A 21,518-nucleotide genomic window follows, 5' to 3' on the forward strand; every position below is an offset into this window, starting at 1 on the left:
ATCTATAGACTCAGGGGAGGGCGTCTGTGGGAGGCATGGAAATGCCTTTAAATGTTGGTATTAGCTTGGCTTCTTTAGGGGAATGAACGTGAAATGATGGTGTTTACATGTTATTAGCTATTTTACACACTTTGGCTTAGGAAAGTGCGTGAGAGACATTTAATTCCTTCAGTTAAATATATAAACATGTTGTTGTGGTAAACCTGTGGTGGTGTTTCGTGAAAAGATTTAATGATGTGCTCCAGTGAGCTACAATGCTATTCAGCAGTTTAGGATGTTGTAGCTGAGTGTGCTGCTTTCCGGCTAACATGGATTTTTTTTTCTTTTTCTTTTTGTTATACCTATCTATTTTCAGTTTGCATAGATGAGCTTTTAATGTGGCCATCAATTTAGAAAGAAACAAAAAGTTAAAATAGTATCATTTTTATTATATGTAGTCCCAAATAGCACATGTACAGTACAATAATTGCCAGTATCTGTTCAACGTGTTTGCTCACTATCGCAAAATGTACATTTCATTAATCATTTCTTTATCTGCTGTACAATGATTATACAATATTTCTTGTTGGGTGTTAGAACAACACTCAGCAGATGTTTTAGCAATGTTTGTAATGTTATTGCACTCTTTAATTTTAATTGATACACTACCATTCAAAAGTTTAGGGTTCATTATTATATATTTTTTAAAGAAATTAATTATTTTATTAATTAATAAGCAGTGAAATTGAATGTAATGACTTTTACAATGAAAAACTATTGCATGCATTTTACTAAAAATTCTATATCATATAAATAAATAAAAGGTTTCCACAAAATCTGACACAAAAACATTAATTGGGGTCTGTCAGGCTTCAAAAATGACAAGTCTGAAGCAATATGATGGATTTATGTAATAAATAAACCAAAGTGTATGGAGTTAATACCTTCCTGTTGCTTTAAAGAAATTCATATGGGTTTGGAAAGACATGAAGGTGAGTAATGATGACAGAATTTTATTTTTGGGTGTAATAATCCTTTAAAGTAGAGCACAATGCTGTCCATGATGATGCGCTCTATCACAGATATCCTGATGATTTATGCGCACGCACTGGGTTAAGCTCATAGTTATGAATGCTGAGATATTTATATAACCATGTACGTGAATTAATGAATTATCCTCAAAGTTGGAGATCTATTGTTTATTCTTTCCTCCCTCCTTTTCCAGGTCAGTGGGGCAGGTGTATGGGGGAAGAATGTGGAACTGGTGGGGTTCAGTCCAGGACGGTGTGGTGCATCCACTCAGAAGGCTGGACCACGCACCACTCCAACTGCCGGCACGCAGACAAACCCGAGAGCCAGAGGCCATGTTTCAAAGTGTGTGAGTGGCACCAGGATCTCTTCGAATGGGAGGTGTCAGAATGGGGGCCGTGTGTTCTAGCCCCCTTCCAGTCCAATGAGCTCAAACCACGGACTGTGGAGTGCGTCACGGCCCAGCATGGCATCCAGAGACGGAAAGTCCATTGCGTGCGCACCTCGAACCGCACGGCGGTTACGGAGAGGATATGTGAGTTCTTCTCCCCACGACCGGCGCTCGAGCAGGCCTGCTTGATCCCCTGCCCTCACGACTGCGTTGTGTCCGATTTCTCCTCCTGGTCCGGCTGCAGTCGAACATGCGGCACGGGTCTCCAGCATCAGACCCGGCATGTGCTAGCTGCGCCGATGTACGGAGGTGCTAACTGCCCTAACCTTACCCAAACGAGGATTTGCGCAAACCTTTTGCCCTGTCCGGTTGGGGAAAGCGAGCATCACTACAGCCTTAAAGTCGGCCCCTGGAGCGAGTGCAGGCAGCCGCAACACAAAGGGCTTTGGATGAGCGGAAGGACCATGCTGGACTTCAGCACGGGAGATACCGAGAGGAACACCGTGAAACGGCATATCCAGAGCTCCCAGCACCACCATCACCACCTCCACCACCACCACCACAGCCTTAAGGGCTTGGACGTGGAAATCGGCTACCAGACACGCCAAGTTCGGTGCGTGCGCAGCGACGGCAAGAACGCCATGCTGAGGTAAGAAGCCCTGAACGTACGCAGACACATCAGGCGTATCTATTCAATTTACAATAATCTGTGTACAAGCAATGTATGCCTGAAAGACAAACCCTCTGAGAACATAAACCCTTTTAAGGTCTAAATCCCAGATTATGCTCTTGAAAGCAAGGTACGGCTGCTGCTTGTGTGAAAGGAATTGCTGTGCAGCTGGATTTTTGAAGCGGCTCTGTGAAGTGGGCCTAGCTAAATCGGTTAGTCCTCCATTAATCTCCTTCCCGCTGCCGTACTATACAAGGTGAGCAGAGAGACATGCCTCTGGCAGCAGCAACACCAGCATGGGAGAGCTGGCTCTCTGAGCAGAACAGACCCTGGCGTGATGGAAAGGATTGAATTTACTCTCTTGCTGCAATCTCTGCATCCATAGTATGAGTTCGGAATGACGGTCAATCACTGCTACGCTGTAGTTTGTGCTTTATTCTCGTTTCAGTCTCACTCTTGTTAGAATTAGAAGTCGTTGAGATGTAGCTCATCCTTCTCTCACAAAGAGTATGGATTTCCTACAAACTGAGGATAATGAATGCTGGAACGAAGGCAGGCTTTGAACATGACTTTAAAGATGCCTCCTTTGCAAAATATTGATTTGCAGGCACTCATGATAAAGGTTTTAAGGCTCAAATGTAGACTTTCATGTCTTTGCTCTTTTACCTGTGTCATGGTGCTGTCTGCTGCTGCTTGCTATCCAAGGTTGTTTAGGTCTAATAATAAAGGGTTTTGAATATTATATACACCATGGAGCCCAAATACTCTATAATCATCCTCATGAGAGGGACCCCATCGTAAAATTTAAAAGGCATCTGTACGTTTTCATGGTTTAACACCAAATGTGTGAAAAAGTTATGTTAAACGTGTAAAACATTATTAGGAAATATATTCAGTTGCTATTACATTCCTGTACAGTTAGATGTATTGTTTATTACATATAATTTATTTATTTATTTATATATTTATTTTAATACAATTATTTATTTAGTTTAATCTTATTTCTATTATTTATTTATTTTATTGTTAGTGTGCACAAAGAGAGCCTCAAGCCTTGTTAGTACTATTGGCTTGCACACCGCAACTGTCCACGCACTTCAGAATCATTTATGGTCATTCAACAAAATTATTAATTCAACAAAATTCTAAGAATATATAACCTTCCTTATATAAATATATAATGTTAATATAATAAACTTACACCGTGTCTACTCCGAACGCGACCATTGGCGCGTTGCGCCGCACCGCAAAAGAAGCTGTCTACACTCAACGCGACAAAGCAACCACTGCAAAGCATTTGTCCTTCATGTCAGTATGTCATAAATAGAACAAGGCATCAGTTTACAGTCTGGGATTTGTTTTGTCGCGGCGTGCCATGTCGCATCCAGTGTAAACAACATCACTTATTATAATGGGTTATATTGTCTTTTGTCTGTTTGCATTGTTCCGCTCGCGTCCGGTGTAGACACGTTGTTATACATTTATGTTTTATTCACTGACCATATGTAAACATTTATTGGAGAAAAGTTCTAAAAACATTTTAAAGGGGACATGAACTCCATTTATAATGTTATCAAGATTTTTACATAAAAAAACATCCTAATTTAGAAGTAATAAGCTATTTTGTACCCTGTTTTGACCCTCTCTTTCTAACACTGCGTTTTGATAGGTGTGACGCATTCCTGGAAGTAAACGCCCACTGCTATGATTGGTTAACAGTTTTGCATATCACAATAATTCAGTACCACAGTTTTTCACACTGTCGTTCTCATAGGCTATTTATAACTCATCCCTTTCGATCATTTGAAAACTGCATAAATTGTCCTATGCAGTGTCGTGTTTTAAATTAAATTCCAGCAGCCATATCACCCTGTAGCCCAAGACTGGTTTCCCACTGAAGCTAAGCAGGGCTGAGCCTGTCAGTACCTGGATGGGAGACCTCCTGGGAAAACTAGGTTGCTGCTGGTAGAGGTGTTAGTGAGGCCAGCAGGGGGTGCTCACCCTGTGGTCTGCGTGGGTCCTAACACCCCAGTATAGTGATGGGAACACTATACCGTAACAAGCACCGGATGAGACGTTAATCCGAGGTCCTGACTCTCTGTAGTCATTAAAAATCCAGGAAAAAGAGTAGGGGTGTCACACCGGCATCCTGGCCAAATTTGCCCATTGGCCTCTGTCTATCATGGCCTCCTAATCATCCCCATATACTGATTGGCTTCATCACTCTGTCTCCTCTCCACCAATAGGCTGGTGTGTGGTGGCCGTTCTGGCACAATATGGCTTCCGTCGCATCATCCAGGTGTATGCTGCACATCGGTGGTGGTTGAGGAGATTCCCTCCTTCTATATGTAAAGCGCTTTGAGTACTCTGAAAAGCGCTAAATAAATGTAACAAATGAATATAATATTATTAAATGAAACGTGTCGTAATGTCTTACTGGTGACAAAACAGAAGATGTCGCTCACTTAAGCTTTTATTGAGGATTACAGCGAATGGCTTGGATCAAAACAATAACAAAAGCAGCTTTATCTCCGTTCTTTATTCTGTATTTGATAATCCAACGCATTAACCCCATAAATGGCCCCATAAATTACAACTATTCAGTTTGACTGCGACGCTACAGTAATTCCTATCGACCAGCTCACTAATGCCTGGCTCACACTACAGGAGTTTTAGGCCGATTTATGGCCGATTTTCCCCTCCCGAGATTCGGAGAAAAAATCTTGTCCACGACCTCGATCGGTTCCGATGTTCGGCGCAGATTATCTGGTAATGTGAGAAGTTCACAGATAAAATCTTGCCCCTCCCAATCTGCTCCCACACAAATCGGGCTGGCCCCGATCATATCAAACATGTTTGATATTTATCGGGATGAGCAAGATTGTAATAACGTCAGTACTGTCACAATAGCCAATAGGAAACAAGTCTACGACTATGTATGTGCGCGAGCGCTGTGTGTGTCTACGTGCGCGCGCGCTGTGTGTGAGAGAGAAAGCTGCAAACCATTGTTTCTTATAAGTAGACACATTTCATAATACATAGCCTACTATACTAGCACCAATTGTATTTTCATATTACAGCACAAATCTACACTGTAAAAGGTGACACTGTCACTTTTGAACTAGGCAGGCAATATTATAACGGTAAACATTCTAGCACACTATAGCCCTATTCGCACGGGTTTAGTAGGCTATTATCTGGGGACCTCTGGTGATTTGTAATAATTGCAGAGAATGTCTGTGATCTTAATCCCGTCCGAATCGGCCATGTCTGTAATATGTAAAGTAAATATTCCCCTGCAAATTACCTACCATATTTCGCCAAACACCGAGGTCCTGTGATAATATTAGTCCCGTGCAAATCGGCATCTCTGTGATTTGGTCGGGTTTAGGCGGATCGTATATCATTTTTGCAAGGTTTTTTGCATTTTTATCTTTAACGAAGAATGGAGCTAGGCTGCATAAAATGCACACCGTTATGAATTCTGTGCTGCCGCGCGGATTATACTTTCACTTTAGAATGAGCATCAATTTGGGAGTAAATTGCTTGAATGGTGTGTTTAATATTCTTAATGAAAAACACAAAAACAGAAAAGGACAATGACAAACTCGCTTAAATGGGCGCTTTTACATTTAGGTTTGAAACTGAATCTTCCGCCGTAAAGCCTATATTATATTGCTCAGTTCAGTTTTTAATTGTAGCGTCTGTTCTCTAACTTAACTAAATTATTATTTTTATTAATATAATTCAATCAAAATGATATCGATACGACTGTTTATAATTTCATACAGCTATATCTATAACGAAAAAAACATTGTCTTGACATCATTTCCGGGAGATAAGTCAGTAAATTCGAGTAAAATCACACTCGTTTATTCTTTACGCTTTTGTTTTTTTTCTCACAACAAACGATCATTATTGATAGAGCAAGTTTTCGGTTTACAGTATCCATTTTCCCCAATTCCGATCTGCTGCGTAGATCACGTGACACGCTTCCTCTGGCACGATAATCTTAATAACATTTTGTAGTGTGTGATGCTTCACGAATTTCAAATCTTGTAGTGTGAGCATGTTTAAGATTTGAGGGAAGAAAATCTGCAAAGATTCTCCTGAAGTATGTGCTGCAACCAGATTTTACAATCGGATAGGATTTTAAAACTCCTGTAGTGTGAGCCAGGCATTAGCACAGCGTTCGTGGCTCGACTCGTCGAGACTGTTTTCCAAGATGGCTTCTGTCTGTATATGCGTAATGTACTGTCTTTATAAAGTATCTTCTTATTAAACTGTTTGTTCATTTACAAAGTTCTCAATGCTTCGGTTTGCATGTAGGGACCCTCATTATGCTACCGTGTTAGTGTGAGGCTATTTTGAGCCTTGTTAGTGGTATTACCTAGCGATTTAATTGTACTTATTCTATGCCCCATAGACTAGCGTTATAAGCTTATCTGTTTTTAGAGATAAAACTCTTTACATTCGATTTTCATGAAAACGCATCCCAGAGAACGATCTACTCGGTAACCATGTGTTAATTACCCCTAGGTTCATTTTTCACCGGAGTTGTCCTTTAATGTTAGGATCAAAAGGAAGGCAGTGCAATGCTGTGTTTTCCCACAACTTGGCACTTCAAAATGTCTTGTAAGACTCAGCTGTAATCATCGTTTTGTTGCTGGAGTAATACTGTGTTTGCGTCTCTTTCGTAATTACTACTACATGACGTGGGAATTGGTGGGCGGGGCTAAAGATGCAATGATGTAGAAGTAGGCGTTGATCTTTTTCTGCAGAGGCAGTCTGTCTTCGCACTGTGATGTAGTAATGTGACAAAATCTGAAACGTTGTTTTCTGAGCTTGGTTTCAATAAAAGCTGTTTTGGGACTACCGAGGAAGTTTGGGGTTCTAAAACTTACAGGATACTTTTAGAATACAATGACCTCTTATATGCCAAAAGATCAAGTAAACTTTTATTTCTCAATTCATGACCCATTTAAGGAATATTTTTAGTGTGTGTGTCTGTGTGTGTGTGTGTCTGTGTGTGTGTGTGTGTGTGTGTGTGTGTGTGTGTGTGTGTGTGTGTGTGTGTGTGTGTGTGTGTGTGTGTGTGTGTGTGTGTGTGTGTGTGTGTGTGTGTGTGTGTGTGTGTGTGTGTGTGTGTGTGTGTGTGTGTGTGTGTGTGTGTGTGTGTGTGTGTGTGTGTGTGTGTGTGTGTGTGTGTGTGTTGTATAACTGTAAGAGCATGAAGCTACACTTCTTGAGTTGTCTTTTTAAACAGACCGTCTCTTGTAAAATGGGGATCATCCCTTGTTAATCCTCATGTCAGGTGAAAAGAGGCTGCTATGCTTTGACATACAAATATCTTCTTTCTTCACGCTTTTGGCATTGTCACCTGCCATTGGGTTATGAAGACAAAAGCTTATGAAATTAGAGTTGACGTAGTGAAACTTTGCATTTCTTGGGTGTTGCGTGCGTCTCTGTGGTTATTTCTGAGAGCAAATCTACAGTATGTCTGACAGCAAGACTGACAATATTCTGTCAGTATATGAATGTTTTATATGTGAATCTTAGTTGGTCCAGTGATTGGAATGTCTTTTGTCTGTGGAAAGGCAGGTGTTCTTGCAGCAATTGTCTTCTATTCTATTCTTTTTTGATTCCACATTTGTTTGATTTTCGAGCATCTTCATTCACAGTTCAAAGTGGGGAGGGTTTGTAGAGCAGAATGGGGTCTGACAGGTTTACTACAGTTGTAGCATAACAAGAGAGAGGCCGCAATGTTATTTTACAGTGTGGCAGAGCGTTCACTCTAATTAACATATTCATTGGTAAATCCTACGTGCATGCTTAATGAAATGTAGTGATTTGAATATTTCCCACCTGAGTTCAATTTCTGCAGTTTTCCAATTATAGTCTAATTATCATTTAAAATGGAGTGAAAATGAATGCTACACACATGGATTATGATGTACACAAGTAATTGAATCGGTTGACTTATACGGATGAATCGCTAATTAGATATCCAATTTGTTGTGCATTTATTCATATTTCATATTGCAGACGTTGCTTCGTAGGACACAAAGGTGAATAACTCATTTAAATAGCCTTCACTTTACATTCATTACACTGTCTTGCTGTGCAAAAAACTCAGATGCATCCATTTGCTTTACAATCACTCAAGTATATTAAGAAAAATAGAAAATTTTTGAGCAATAATTAATTTAGTCATCACTTGCCACACTCTACTCATATTATTAATTATGCAAATTATGCACTGAAAAGTTGGATGAAAATGGTTGCTATGGGTTCATAATCTGTTGTTTTATGAGTTTGTTTTAACTGAATCACAAATTCATAAAGGTTTTTCATTCTGCCCTATCAATGAGCAACAGTAGAGGAACAATTGATGGCATTTATCTCATTTTATGAACTGTATTCTCACTATCTTCTTTCAACATTAAATGACTGAGACTGTCTTCTGTTCTTTTTGGCAGCATTGGAATGTTTGAATATATTTCGTCTGGGCTTCTCATTCTTAATTTATTTGTTTTCTTGCTCATAGTCTTTGTACCCTTGACAACGGCCCTGGAACATTCCAGTCGTGCATTATGCCCAGAGACTGCGAGACCTCTGATTGGTCCATTTGGAGCCCATGTTCAAAGACATGCAGGGCATCAGATATGTCGCCTGGCTTTCGGGTCAGGACTCGAAGCATAACACAAACTCCTATTGGACTAGGCAAAGAATGCGCTGCTCTTGAAGAAAAGGAAGCCTGCAACATCATCGGAGATTTACTTCCAAACTGCCCTAGGTTTGTATTTTAGCCTCCCAATAATGATTCATTTCTATTGTATGTGAAAGTGTAAAAAAATGTACTAGATGATTTTTCGAGTGTTGTGTTCAAGTATTTATTTACTGAACCCCTGTTGCATCCGAGCATTGCAAAGATTAGAAGAAGCTAATTAATGAGATTAGGTTTTTGATCAATAGCAGCAGACTGTTATTTCATTAAAACTGCTGCTTTATGCATCATAACACTTTGCTTAGTCAATGCATTTTCATTAGTAGATGGTTTCCTACCGGAAAACAGGACGCTAAGCCTATTAGTATCTTTCAGCGGCAGCTCGCTGTGTCCATTTATCCATTGCAACTTTTGAGAGGAGCCCAGCACGATATAATGAGACTATAGGGCCAAAACAAAAGAAGCGTGTTTCACCACAGCGGGTGCGTGCTTTTGTTCTCCAGGTATGTGTGGAAGAGCACAGATTGGGGGGACTGTCAAGTGGCCCCTCTCCTCAGCCAGCAGGACAGAAGGCTTAACAATGTTAGTGTTCTCTGTGGTGGAGGGATTCAGACCAGGCAGCTGTACTGCGTCCAGGTCCCAGACAACTCCACCCCTCATCACAGAAAAGAGGGTAAGTTTCAGTGTCTAACTGAAAGTGAGTTCATTGCTATGGCTATACAAAAATATGCATCTTTATGTGCATCTTTTCAGCTGTACGTGTTGATTTTATCATAGGTTAAATACACTGCTGTTCAAAAATTTGGGGTCAGAAATTAATACATTATATATATATATATATATATATATATATATATATATATATATATATATATATATATATATATATATATATATATATATATATATATATATATATATATATATATATATATATATATATATATATATATATATATATATATATATATATATATATATATATATATATATATATATATATATATAATATATACACTCACCTAAAGGATTATTAGGAACACCATACTAATACTGTGTTTGACCCCCTTTCGCCTTCAGAACTGCCTTAATTCTACGTGGCATTGATTCAACAAGGTGCTGAAAGCATTCTTTAGAAATGTTGGCCCAAATTGATAGGATAGCATATATATAATATTTCTTGAGCTCCAAATCAGCATATTAGAATGATTTCTAAGTAATAATGCTGAAAATTCAGCTTTGCAATCACATTAATACATTACAGATTAAAAATATTAAAACAGTAAACAGTTAATTTGTTAATTTGAAGTTGTAATTTCATGTATTTTTGATCAAATAATAACAGCCTGAATGAGCTTGAGACTTCTTTCACATACATAAAAAATGTATGTAAATGTATCCAAACTTGTTGAATGGTAGTGTATCAACATTTATTAACTGAAATAAGTTTATTTCACTCAAATTACTAAAAGTTGATTGCACTTAATAGAAAAATGTTATGTAAACTCAACTGATTAAATTAAGTAGAACTCAAACTGAAGTAGTTACAGCAGACTTCTAATTCCCAGCACGCTTTGCTTCAGACTCTGCCAGAAGAGTAAATGTTGTTGGGTCTTACATGATTCATATAGGAGGAGATCTGTTAAGATTTAATGTTGTTATGATGGGATTTAAAAGGGTTTCCAAGTCTAATAGTAGTGATTGCACTTGCTAAGGTAGTAGGGTTGTTGTTGACATGACGTGGCATTTTCACTGTCAAACAAGATAAAAATGAATATAATTAGCATTGTCATCATTTAAAATGCAGTAAATGGTTAAACATTCCTTTGTCTTACATGGACCTGTTGTTATAAAAACTGCTTTGTTTTTAGATTTTGTATTAGACTTAGATTTTTCATTTTTGAACCAAATCTCAAAATTGTGACTGTCTCAAGCATGGTTCAATAAATTAGTTTTATAAATGAAAAAGAAAAGCATAAAAATGTTAATTTAAAGCTCTGGCATAATTTTGCAAGTGTCTATTTTAGTAAATGGCAATCTTTTTATTTTTCATCTTAAAGCATAGGATCTTGATACATTTTGTCCATGAAAATGTCCTCTGGTGTGACACCATATCCTGATTTTAAATCGGGCAATTTCACGGACAACTTTAATTAGTTGAAGGACCCAACTCAAGGTCATATTACTGAAGCCTCCTGAGAAGCTCATGATGTGTGCACATTGTCAGTTTTAACTTTTTAAAGTTTTGTTTTGTTGTCCTTTGGTGTGACACCCCTAAATTATATATTTTTAATTAAGAATGTATGTTAAACTACACAATCATGGAAAGTTATAAAAATGTGTCTTGCTAACTGCTAATGACAGGTTAGCTACAAATAGCAAGTTCATTAACTGACTCAAAAGGTTGCAACATCCTATGGTGTGACAGATAATGTCCACCGGTGTGACACCTGTACTGTCACACCAAAGGACAAAGATGTCACAAAAGAGGAAAAGGTCTCTTTAAAAAGCGTTTTAAATAATTATTATTATTATTTTTTTTTTTTTACATTTTCAGTGTACTTAAATGAAATAAAGTGTCATGAAAATAAGTATATTGTGATATTATTTGTTTTTGAGACAGAAAGAATTGAGGGAGAGAAATGAGTGGGAGGGAGAGGACACGGAAGTATAAAACGGAAGTATAATTTAACAAACTGAAATGTTATTTCTTCTTTTACAAACAAATTAATTACATTAAAAAAAGATTTTGGGGTGTTAAAGTTTCAAAGATAATTGCTTTGTCTAGGAGTCTCCTTTCATTTTGTTGATAAAATAAAAAAAACACCAACATGTTGATATTGTTTGTATCAAAATTAAATTATTTCTTCTTTAATACATTCAAAGTTAAATAAAAATGCTTTAATGCACTACCCATCACTTTCTTTAATGCAATACCTACCATTTCTGTCCTTTAATGTGACGTAATGTTCTATGCTGTGACGCACATAAAATAACCACAGATTTGTTTTTATCTCAAAATATCTTAAAATACCGCCTCTGATTATTAGACATTGCATTCATAAGCTCAAAATAATCGCGTGTGATTGGTTATAATGCGCAACGCGATTATAACATGCCTTTTGATAAGACTAAAATTCAACCCGCCAAAGTGGCTAGTGGGAGTGACTGTGTTACACGCCATAGCTGAAATCCACCTGCAAATGGCGGGTGTTAATGTCAAGCCCTGCCTCTATATCTACTACCAGTAATAGTCTCTTGCTAAACTGAGTGTTTTTAACAATTATAGTGACGTTTCAGCAGCATAACATATTTCAATGGAGTTTAATTGTATATTAGGAAATAATCTTTTAGTGAACTGAAATGAAATATGTTTACTCATAACTCTAGGTTTCAAAACTTAAATGAATTGAGGCAACTGGTTTCGTCAATTGAAATTAGTTAGCATAACTCGATGGGTTTTACAGTGTATAAGTACTTGGAGTTTAAGTTTAGGTGAACTGAATTCCTACTGGTCAGTGCTTCACATTACAAAGACTAATTCATTTTGGTTTAAGAAATCCAGATGAGAAGGTCTCTTGGTTAGTCATTTTCATTAGCCGTGAGTAGCCGTGCCTGTGAAAAAAAAACAAAGATTAAAAGTCGTTAAAGGGAGTCACCTTGTTCTGAAATAATTTTTGAGGAGCTGCACTAGCCAGTGAAAGCAGTGCTTGGATGGATTTGAGACATGCTGAGCTGAGAAAGGCATACAGATGAGGATGACTCCTTTCAATCAATGTTGTTTGGGGATATAGATCTATGAAAATCAACAGTGGTGTTTTCTTTCCACCTGACCCAGAGGACTCACACTGATGTTAACAGAACGCAGTCAAAGTGTGAAGCTTTCAAGAGGTCTGCCCAAACTTTTGAACATTTGTTTGACAAAAGTCACATTGAGGATCAATGCAATGCAAAGTCAATGCAAAATCGTTTTACTTTCTTACTGCATGTTCCTGGTCTTATTGGTAACTATTTGTTCAGTACACGTTATTCTAGAACAAAAACAAATTGTATTAATTTGGTCATCCTCTGAAACAGGTTTCCTTTTTGCTGATGTTTCTTAGGCCATGCAGGCTATTGGATAATATTAATCAATAGCTAAATAGCTATTTAATTATTGTTTTAACAAATTCACATCCAGTCTGGCTCCATTCTTGTTTATCGGACTCACACTTAAGTCAGACTTCTTTCTTACAATCGACTGCAAGCTTGCATTCAAATCGGCCTTCATTTAATCATCAATTGATGAACAGAACCAAGTACATTCTGTTCTTTTTCCATAATCCGTTTCACTCGGATGTATGCCACAATATGGAAGAATTTGTTCGGTCACTACTTCCGTTACATTGTGACTCTAAAAATACTTACATTGGTTTACACAAGGTTTGAAATTGATTTTATTAATCAATTTTTTTTTTGTCGGGAATTGGTGCCCAGCATGAAAGATCAGAAATTATACTTACGCTGAATTATGTTTTGTCAAGAAAAATTCTTGCCTGACATATAGATTCTTTCTCACTTTCTCACGTCTTTGTCTGTCTGTCATTTTGTAGTGTCTAGGCCTGTAAGTGGGCTTCTGTGCGCAGGAGATTTGCCGTCTGCTGTGCAGCCCTGCTCCATACCGTGCCCACAGCTGTGCCTGCTCTCATCCTGGTCCTCCTGGGGGGCCTGTCTCCACGACAACTGCATGGAGACACATGGACGAAAAGGTAGGACAACATGGGAGTGAAGTGTCATCAATAATATAAAAAAGTGCCCTCTTATTAATAAATATTGAATAAAATTAATGAATGTACCACCTCTCCACTGAGCTTAACCCAGAAGTAACAGTATCTAAAACTGACACCACTTCTGGTGAAAGGTAATAACATCTGTCACTGCCGCGAGCTGGCAGAGTACTGCCCTATAATGGGAGAATTTTACAGAGGGCAGACTGATGTCACATGAATCAATCATATGTAAGTAGGGCTTTCAATCAGAAATGACTCATTCTGGGCAATCGTAAGAATAATTCCAACTTTAACACAATGCTGCACTCTTATCATTCACCTGCTTTACTGAGACAAAATAAAGGTTTATAATAAATCCATATGTATGGATATTGAAAGAATTGCTCATTTAAAGGCACTATGTGATATATATATATATATATTTTGATTTTGCAGAGCCTTTATCCCCTTTTTCCGGTCATGCATATGTGGGCTACTCTGTGCGTTCGCTCGGCGGCTACTATGAGACACTTGTTGCACACTGCAGTAAGCTAGATCCATATTAGGCATGGTAAAACATGGTACTCGCAGTAAATCAAGAAAACGAGATTTATACAATAAGACTAACTGTGTTGAGCTATATAACTGTAAATCCTATTGATGATGCACACTAAAGGTTCTCCACCCCAGTTGTCCTTCTATTTCTCATTTATTGAACACCAAAAAATGATCTCTACAATAGTCAAAAACAGGCTTAGGTGGTAGCAAGTTGACTCTAAAAAAAAGGTTAAACTCCTCAACATATCATGTGCAAATGTGCAATACTCTGACTCAGACTTTAAATAGGATTTCAAAACAGTGACATAGGCCAGCTCCTGGCCACAGCTTTCAACAACTTTTCGAACCCAGGCACAAACCATCACAACCGTCTCAATGAAAATAAATTGATCGCAGCCACCTATCTGGCGTTGTCACACTCGCCAACAGCTTACGACAACTGTTGTCCAACCTAGGCATAAACCATAATTAACATCTTAAATGAGGAAAGAAGAACCGCAGCCACCTGTCTGGCATTGTCGATTCAGCTTGCACGCCACCATTCCTCCTGAGCTAGCGCTACTCCATTCATAAAGAGGACACGGGACCAGAGAATTCCGTATTCACCCTACCAAACAGGACTACCGTAAATACTATGGTGGTTACAGCCATCACATAACAATGATTTGTTTTCTATTGATTTGAGTATCCAAACAGTTGCTGACCTGTCTAATACAACACACAATATATTAAAGTGTATTTTGGTGTTTCTATGGTTTCTACAAAATAAAATAAAAAATCGGATATCGAGGGTAACGCAGGTATGAGGTAACGCCTGGTTAAAATCGAGTTAATTGGTAAATAACCAATTGAAGTAAGACTTAAAAGCTATAAAAGGAATGTATTGCCCATATATTTTAGTCTCTGACTTAGCAAGTCATTTTGAGACCATTTTTTTTTTGTAACATTCTACAATGAGGTCTCATTTGTTAACATCAGTTAATGTATTAATTAACATGATTTAACAGTAAGCAATATTTTTTTTTACATGTATTAATCATTGTTATTGTTAGCGAATGTTAGTTATTTTCCTCTCAAAGAGACCCATCTGAGAAAGATTTGCTTTCCATTTAAACTGATCGCTCGGAGATGTTGTGATGTGTCTTCCCAATGGGATTGTCTGATAGGGTTCCACTTTATTCATTATTTAGACTGCACCTTGTTAGACAAGCGTATTTACTGTTCTCAAGCACTTCAACACCTTACTGCTGTTTCTGAGAGCGTCATTTGATCTTTGATATTGGATGAACTATGCAGAAATCCAGAGCCTAGAGCTTTCATAAATAGAAAAATGAACTTCTGTCCTACATACAAACATAGATTTTATCAGAGTTTGTTTTTTTGTTTTAGTTTTTATTAAAGATTCTAGTGCATTACAAATCTGCAATTGCCCACAGTCATATTTTATCCTTTGTGTGATCTTGGGTGTGCGGAGGAATGAATTGAACACAGGCATGGTAATGATTGTAAGTGGCAAATTCTATCTAGCATTAATGTGAGTAGGGAGCATTGAAGTAGGACTGATAAGGTTCTAAAGTATTGGAAGTGGAACGCTGCCTGCAGCCCACCAGTCTTTCCTATGAATAAGTCTGATAGCTCCAGTGAACCTTTCAATTATTAATATCCACAGGGATGTGTCTCCACCAAATAGTTTTTCACAGGTTAGAGGAGGCCATCGGCCATCCAGGCATTCCTTTTGGTCCCGAAACATGGCTGTTGGTGTGTGAACTGTGTCTGCATACATGTTCTCCTCCACTATACTGTTCAGGTGTAGTTTTGGAATGATGCATAGTTGTAATTTGTTCTTTGGGTGTCCTGGGATTGAGCTGTTGTCATCTACAGAAGAAGAATGCTGCTTTGGGTCTCAGAGGTGCAGGATGTTGTTTGTTACACCCTCAGCCTATCATGTTTTGACTTCAGTGAACAAAACTTACATTTTAATGTACTGTAGGTTCAATTCAATTCCATATTATGTACAGTATTATAACAATACATAATATAATTGCAAAATGTAATAATAATTAATGATAAAACATTATTACACACATTTTAAACACATATCATGTCACAATACACAATACAAAGATTTTTAAAATGTTTTTAAAATAAGTCTATTATGCTCACAAAGGCCACCTTTATTCAATCAAAAATACTGTTAAAACAGGAATATTGTGAAATATTATATTTTACAATGTAATTTATTCCTGTGATCACATGATCCTTCACAAATCATTCTAATACCCTTATTTTTCTGCCCAAGAAATGTTTTCAACATTGATAATGATCAGAAACGTTTCTTGAGCAACAAATCAGCATATCATAGCACAGCCTTGGTGAGCATAAGAGACTTCCAAATCTTGCTTATCCCAAACTTTTGAACAGTAGTGTATATAACCATGATTTATGCACAATGGATAGCATAAAAATAATTAAAAACAAATTAATTTCATTACCGCAATAAATTCCTGTACAAAATATAATGAGTTCCCCTGTAGTGGGGAAGATTGTAACAGTAGAACTCCTTATAATTTAAATTAATATACACATTTAGGGATCAATTTAAACAGTAAAACTTTAGTTTAGAGTCCAATTCTCACAATTAACTATTTGCTTATTAGCATACATATTAGGATATTGGAAGTTTTAGTACTCATAAAACACATATTAATGCCCTTTTTTGCATGACCATATTCTACATCCCCTAGTCCTACCCAGGGGCGGACTGGGGCAAAAAAGTTGACCTGGACTTTCTGGCACAAAGCGGCCCATAACAACCTGTCCGCAACACATCTCACCATAAACTCACCAGCTCATTAAAGCAATTTTAAACACCACTTACTAACATAAAAATATAGATGCTATTTATACAGATGCTTATCATTAACATTAATGAATGACTTAATAAATAATTTAGATTTCTTTTTTCTTTTTTTACACATTTTGAAATATTTTCCATACAGTGAAGTTTAATATCACTAAAGTTCAATACCTATCATAAAATCAGTCCATATTATAAAGCAATGCTATGGTCTAGAAGACTTAGTAGTGCAGAATGTGGACTATTTTATGGAATAGAGCTCCAATTGTTTACAAATTAAAGTTTAAAAATTATATTGGTCCTGGAGGTTTTATTTTTATTATTATTATTTTATGAAAAATACAGCATATTAGAACGATTTCTGCAGGATCATGTGACACTGAAGACTGGTGTAATGATGCTGAAAAATCAGCTTTGATCACAGGAATAAATGACACTTTACAATATATTCACAACAGCTACTAGAAATTGTATTTTTACTGTATTTTTAATCAAATAAATTCAGCCTTCTCCTTTCAAAAACATTTTAAAAAGTCTTAATTATTTCAACCTGTTGATTGCTAGTGTGTAAAATAATGCATGTGAACTAACTAGCAAATTATAGCCTATATTTATTTTAGTAGGCCATGACACGTTCCTTCACAGGACATAGGCTACTTGAATATGAAAGTTGCCAGTTTTACCATGTTTTAGTGAAAATAATATTTTGAGTTTTATAAATCACTTTCAAATGACTGTGAAGAAAGCCTGGATGCACATACATTCACTCTGATATGCTGAAAACTGCTACGTTAATGTTTCTTTGTGCATTGTGTGTCGACTAACGTAAATGGCAATACAATCTGAGAAATTCGAAAAGGTCAGCAGTTGTTTGCATCCCTGGAAATTAATGTCCATTGTTTAAATTGTGTTAATAAACAGTCGGGAAATATTGCTGTATTGACTCCTCAAGGCCAGCTGTTTATCTTACCTCGGCTCGCATTCAAGTGCCACGCTGCTCGGTTTCTCTGGACAATAAATCCTGCCTTCTTCGATTTGATATCTCAAACATTTTGACATTGACGAGCGCCTTTACACCACTGAGACTGATCAGGCAAAATAGATTAGAGTTTTTCCCTCACGTGGGCCATTCGTCTGGACTGACGCATAGACTAGGCTACGTAAATTTGTCCGCCCCTGGTCCTACCCAATACCAGTTAGTAACAACTACCTTACTAACTATTAATAAGCAGTAATTAGGAGTTTATTGAGGCAAAAGTCATAGTTAATAGTGAGAAGTGGACCCTAAACTAAAGTGTGACCATTTAAACCAGTGTTTGAAATCCGCTTCACCCTCAGCTACAGATGTTGGAACCAAAATATGTTAAACTCCCCTGTGTGACTGTTTTCTATTGGCCTATTATCTGTGGAAACAAATGTTAGTGGTTTAGAAAAAACTATTAAACAGACTGTCTCCAGAGAGAAAAAGGCATGTTTTCTCAGAAAATGTCCTTGTTTTGAATACATACAGTATATAGAATAGAGACTAGTTTTATGAGTTCTTCATATGATGAATTCTGGTTCACATGCAGCCTACAGAATGATATGGTATACTTCTGTTCTTTGATACAGAGTTATTCGTGTCTGCTTAATTATTTTGTGTTAAGTGAAGCAAACTGGTAATCCCTTAAGGTTTAAATTATATATGTGATATATTCAGAGCTCTCTTCACACAATGCACTCATGTCTTCTAGAGTTTATTTTGTGTTAAAGCAATGTTGAGAGCTGTAGGGTGTTTTGATTATTTCAAAGGTTTGGCTGACACTATGATTTTCTCAGGACTGAGACAGACTCAAGCCCCCCTACAGGGGTGTGAGATGAACCAAATCTCACTACTGGCATGCACATAGTCAAGGAGCAAGGATATGAGGAGTTAGTATCTACTCATCACACACCGTAAAACAGGATCAGATGGTATCCAGACAGCTAGGATTCCATCTCCTGTTAGCCATCAGATCATCTTTTTTGATAAATTATGCTTGGAGTAATGCCTGATTCATCTTTTTTTCTTGCTTAAGCACTGTACTGTAATGCTCATTGATGTCGTCCAGAGCTGGCTTTGTGAACGTATGCCAATTTGTGAAATATTCATTAAACTGGCATAGTGTTTTTTCCCCCCTAAATTTAAAAGACGATGATCTTTCTAGCAGACCTTTTTTTGTGAACAATGTTTTGCCTTCATGTTTGATCAGTACTTTCAGGTGTTAAATCTTCATATTTCAGTGTTATTTCAGTCATGACTGGCATTTCAGTTTGCAGTTATAGCTCATAGCTTTACAAATTAGTGAATGAAAAGAGTGTATTCAGGCAAATTACTGCAGAGCAGGAGGAGGAATTTATTACATTCTAAAAAAAACTGTGACAGAAAGCCTTTTGAAATGAGTTTCTATTACAGGCATATTTAGCCAGTGCTAGAATTTCGGTTCAGAACTCATTGGCCAGAAACGGCCACTCGTTTTCCTTAATCCACCTGTCTCTCGCTCTGTTCACAGGCTACAAGCAGAGGAGGAGAGAGGTGCTGGAGGAAGGATCTGGAACAGAAAACTGTGCCCATCTCCTGGAGTCAATGCCCTGTGAGGATCCGGTGTGTTTTTTGTGGCAGGTGCTGTTTGAGAGCGCTTGTGTGCCCAGCAAAGGGAACTGTGGAAATGGAACCAGGACTCAAACTGTGGCTTGCATCAACTCACAAGGTATACAGTCGACATTTGTTTTATTTGCTTGAATTGCATCGTATTATTTAAAGATTTTAAAAGGAAGTCTCTTATGCTCAACAAGATTGCATTTATTTGATAAAAATATAGTAATATCTATAATATTGTGGAATATTATTACAATTTTTTAAAAAATTATTCATTTTAATATATTTTAATTTATTCCCTTGATGGCAAAGCTATTATTATTACAATTATTATTGTGCTGCTTAATATGTCTATCTGTGATAGAGCAGAATTTTCTTTTGTGGCATTATAAATATGTCACTTTAGATATGTAAAATGTGGCTGCAGTAATACGCACAACGCAGGAGATTCAGAGAAACAAACAGCATTTAATAATAAATCCATGGAGAAACTCATAGAATGCAACCATCAAACATAAATGAGGCCGAACTAAGAACATAGGAAACCAAGGGCTTATGCTGTCTTTGCATGTTATTGGAAATGTGATAATTACCATTTCTGAAGTTGTGATGTGCAATCGTTCATGTGCAATTTTTACCTATGAAACTCGTAGTTACGATGATTCAGAGAGCATGTGAAGGCAGCATTAAATATAGATAACGAGGGAAATAAGGAACAACAGGTGAACATAATATGTAACTGAGGGAACAAACAGGCTAACAAAACTCAGTCTAATGGGGACACGGAACACATGGAAACTAAATCAAAGCACAACTAAACAGACTTGAATATAACCCTGACAAGATGATTAGATCAATTTAATGCATCTCAGCTGAATAATAGTATTTTGTGTGTGTGTTCATGTTTTTCTCTCCCTGTGGGGACTTAAACCTGAATGCACACAGACTCATGAGGACTCGTGCCACCGTGTGGACCTAAATTGAGGTCCCCATGAGGAAACAAGCTTATTACATTTACATTTACATTACGTTTATGCATTTAGCAGACACTTTTATCCAAAGTGACTTACAACTTACAGGAAGCGATTGGTCATGAAGAGTCGAGTAAGCGCAACAAGTGCCTGAAATACTGAGTCTGTGTACATTGCTCAGTGTAGCACAGGCTAGAGTAGAGAGAAAAAGGGAAGAAAGAGGAAAGGAAAGGTTTTTTTTCATTAGATTTTTTTTATTATTTATGAGGTTTAGTGTTCACGGAAGAGATGAGTTTTTAGTTGACTTTTGAATGTTGTCAATGATTCTGCGTTTCGGATGGTGGTGGGAAGATCGTTCCACCAGCTGGGAACGTTGAATGAAAATGTTCTGGAAAGGGATTTTATGCCTCTCTGTGATGGTACCACAAGCCGTCGCTCCTTAGCTGAGCGAAGGCTTCTGGTGGGGGTGTCGAGCGAGTCAAAGTATGCAGGAGCTGAGTTCGTGGTGGCTCTGTAGGCAAGCGTCAGCGCAAGAAGCTGTGTTGCGTGCTCTGTTAGGAATGGTCTGATCTTCCTGATGTTGTGGAGCGCAAACCTGCATGAGCGAGCTGCCTTAGAAATGTGTTCTCTGAAGGACAACTGGTCATCAAATGTTACTCCAAGATTTCTGACTGACTTTGATGGGGAAATCAAGGATGTACCTAACTGGATGGTGAAGTCGTGTTGTATAGTGGGACTGGCAGGGAAGACAAGAAACTCAGTTTTTGCCAGGTTGAGCTGTAGGTGATTTTTACTCATCCATGCAGAGATGTCCGCCAGACAGCTTGAGATTCGTGCAGCTACTGTGGGATAATCTGGTTGGAATGAGAGGTAGAGCTGTGTGTCATCAGCATAGCAGTGGTATGAGAAGCCATGTGCTTGTATGATGGGTCCCAATGAAGTAGTGTAGATAGAGAAGAGGAGAGGTCCAA

At 37.7% G+C, this 21,518-nt stretch overlaps 1 protein-coding gene across 1 annotated transcript in view; it reads left to right on the plus strand.

Annotated features, from left to right (window-relative positions):
• The window catches only part of thsd7ba (thrombospondin, type I, domain containing 7Ba), a gene marked incomplete at its 5' end in the record, with an annotated part of 214,769 nt that overhangs the window by 54,373 nt on the left and 138,878 nt on the right, over nucleotides 1–21,518 (plus strand). Inside the window, 5 exons of the mRNA XM_079822385.1 lie at nucleotides 1,205–2,048; nucleotides 8,617–8,865; nucleotides 9,300–9,469; nucleotides 13,389–13,544; nucleotides 19,491–19,688. Of these exons, the coding sequence (XP_079678511.1) occupies nucleotides 1,205–2,048; nucleotides 8,617–8,865; nucleotides 9,300–9,469; nucleotides 13,389–13,544; nucleotides 19,491–19,688 (1,617 nt within the window). The remainder of the gene's footprint in view (nucleotides 1–1,204; nucleotides 2,049–8,616; nucleotides 8,866–9,299; nucleotides 9,470–13,388; nucleotides 13,545–19,490; nucleotides 19,689–21,518) is intronic.

The sequence above is a fragment of the Gobio gobio genome, assembly GCF_949357685.1.
Source record: "Gobio gobio genome assembly, chromosome: 7".
In the NCBI taxonomy this organism is placed as follows: domain Eukaryota; kingdom Metazoa; phylum Chordata; class Actinopteri; order Cypriniformes; family Gobionidae; genus Gobio; species Gobio gobio.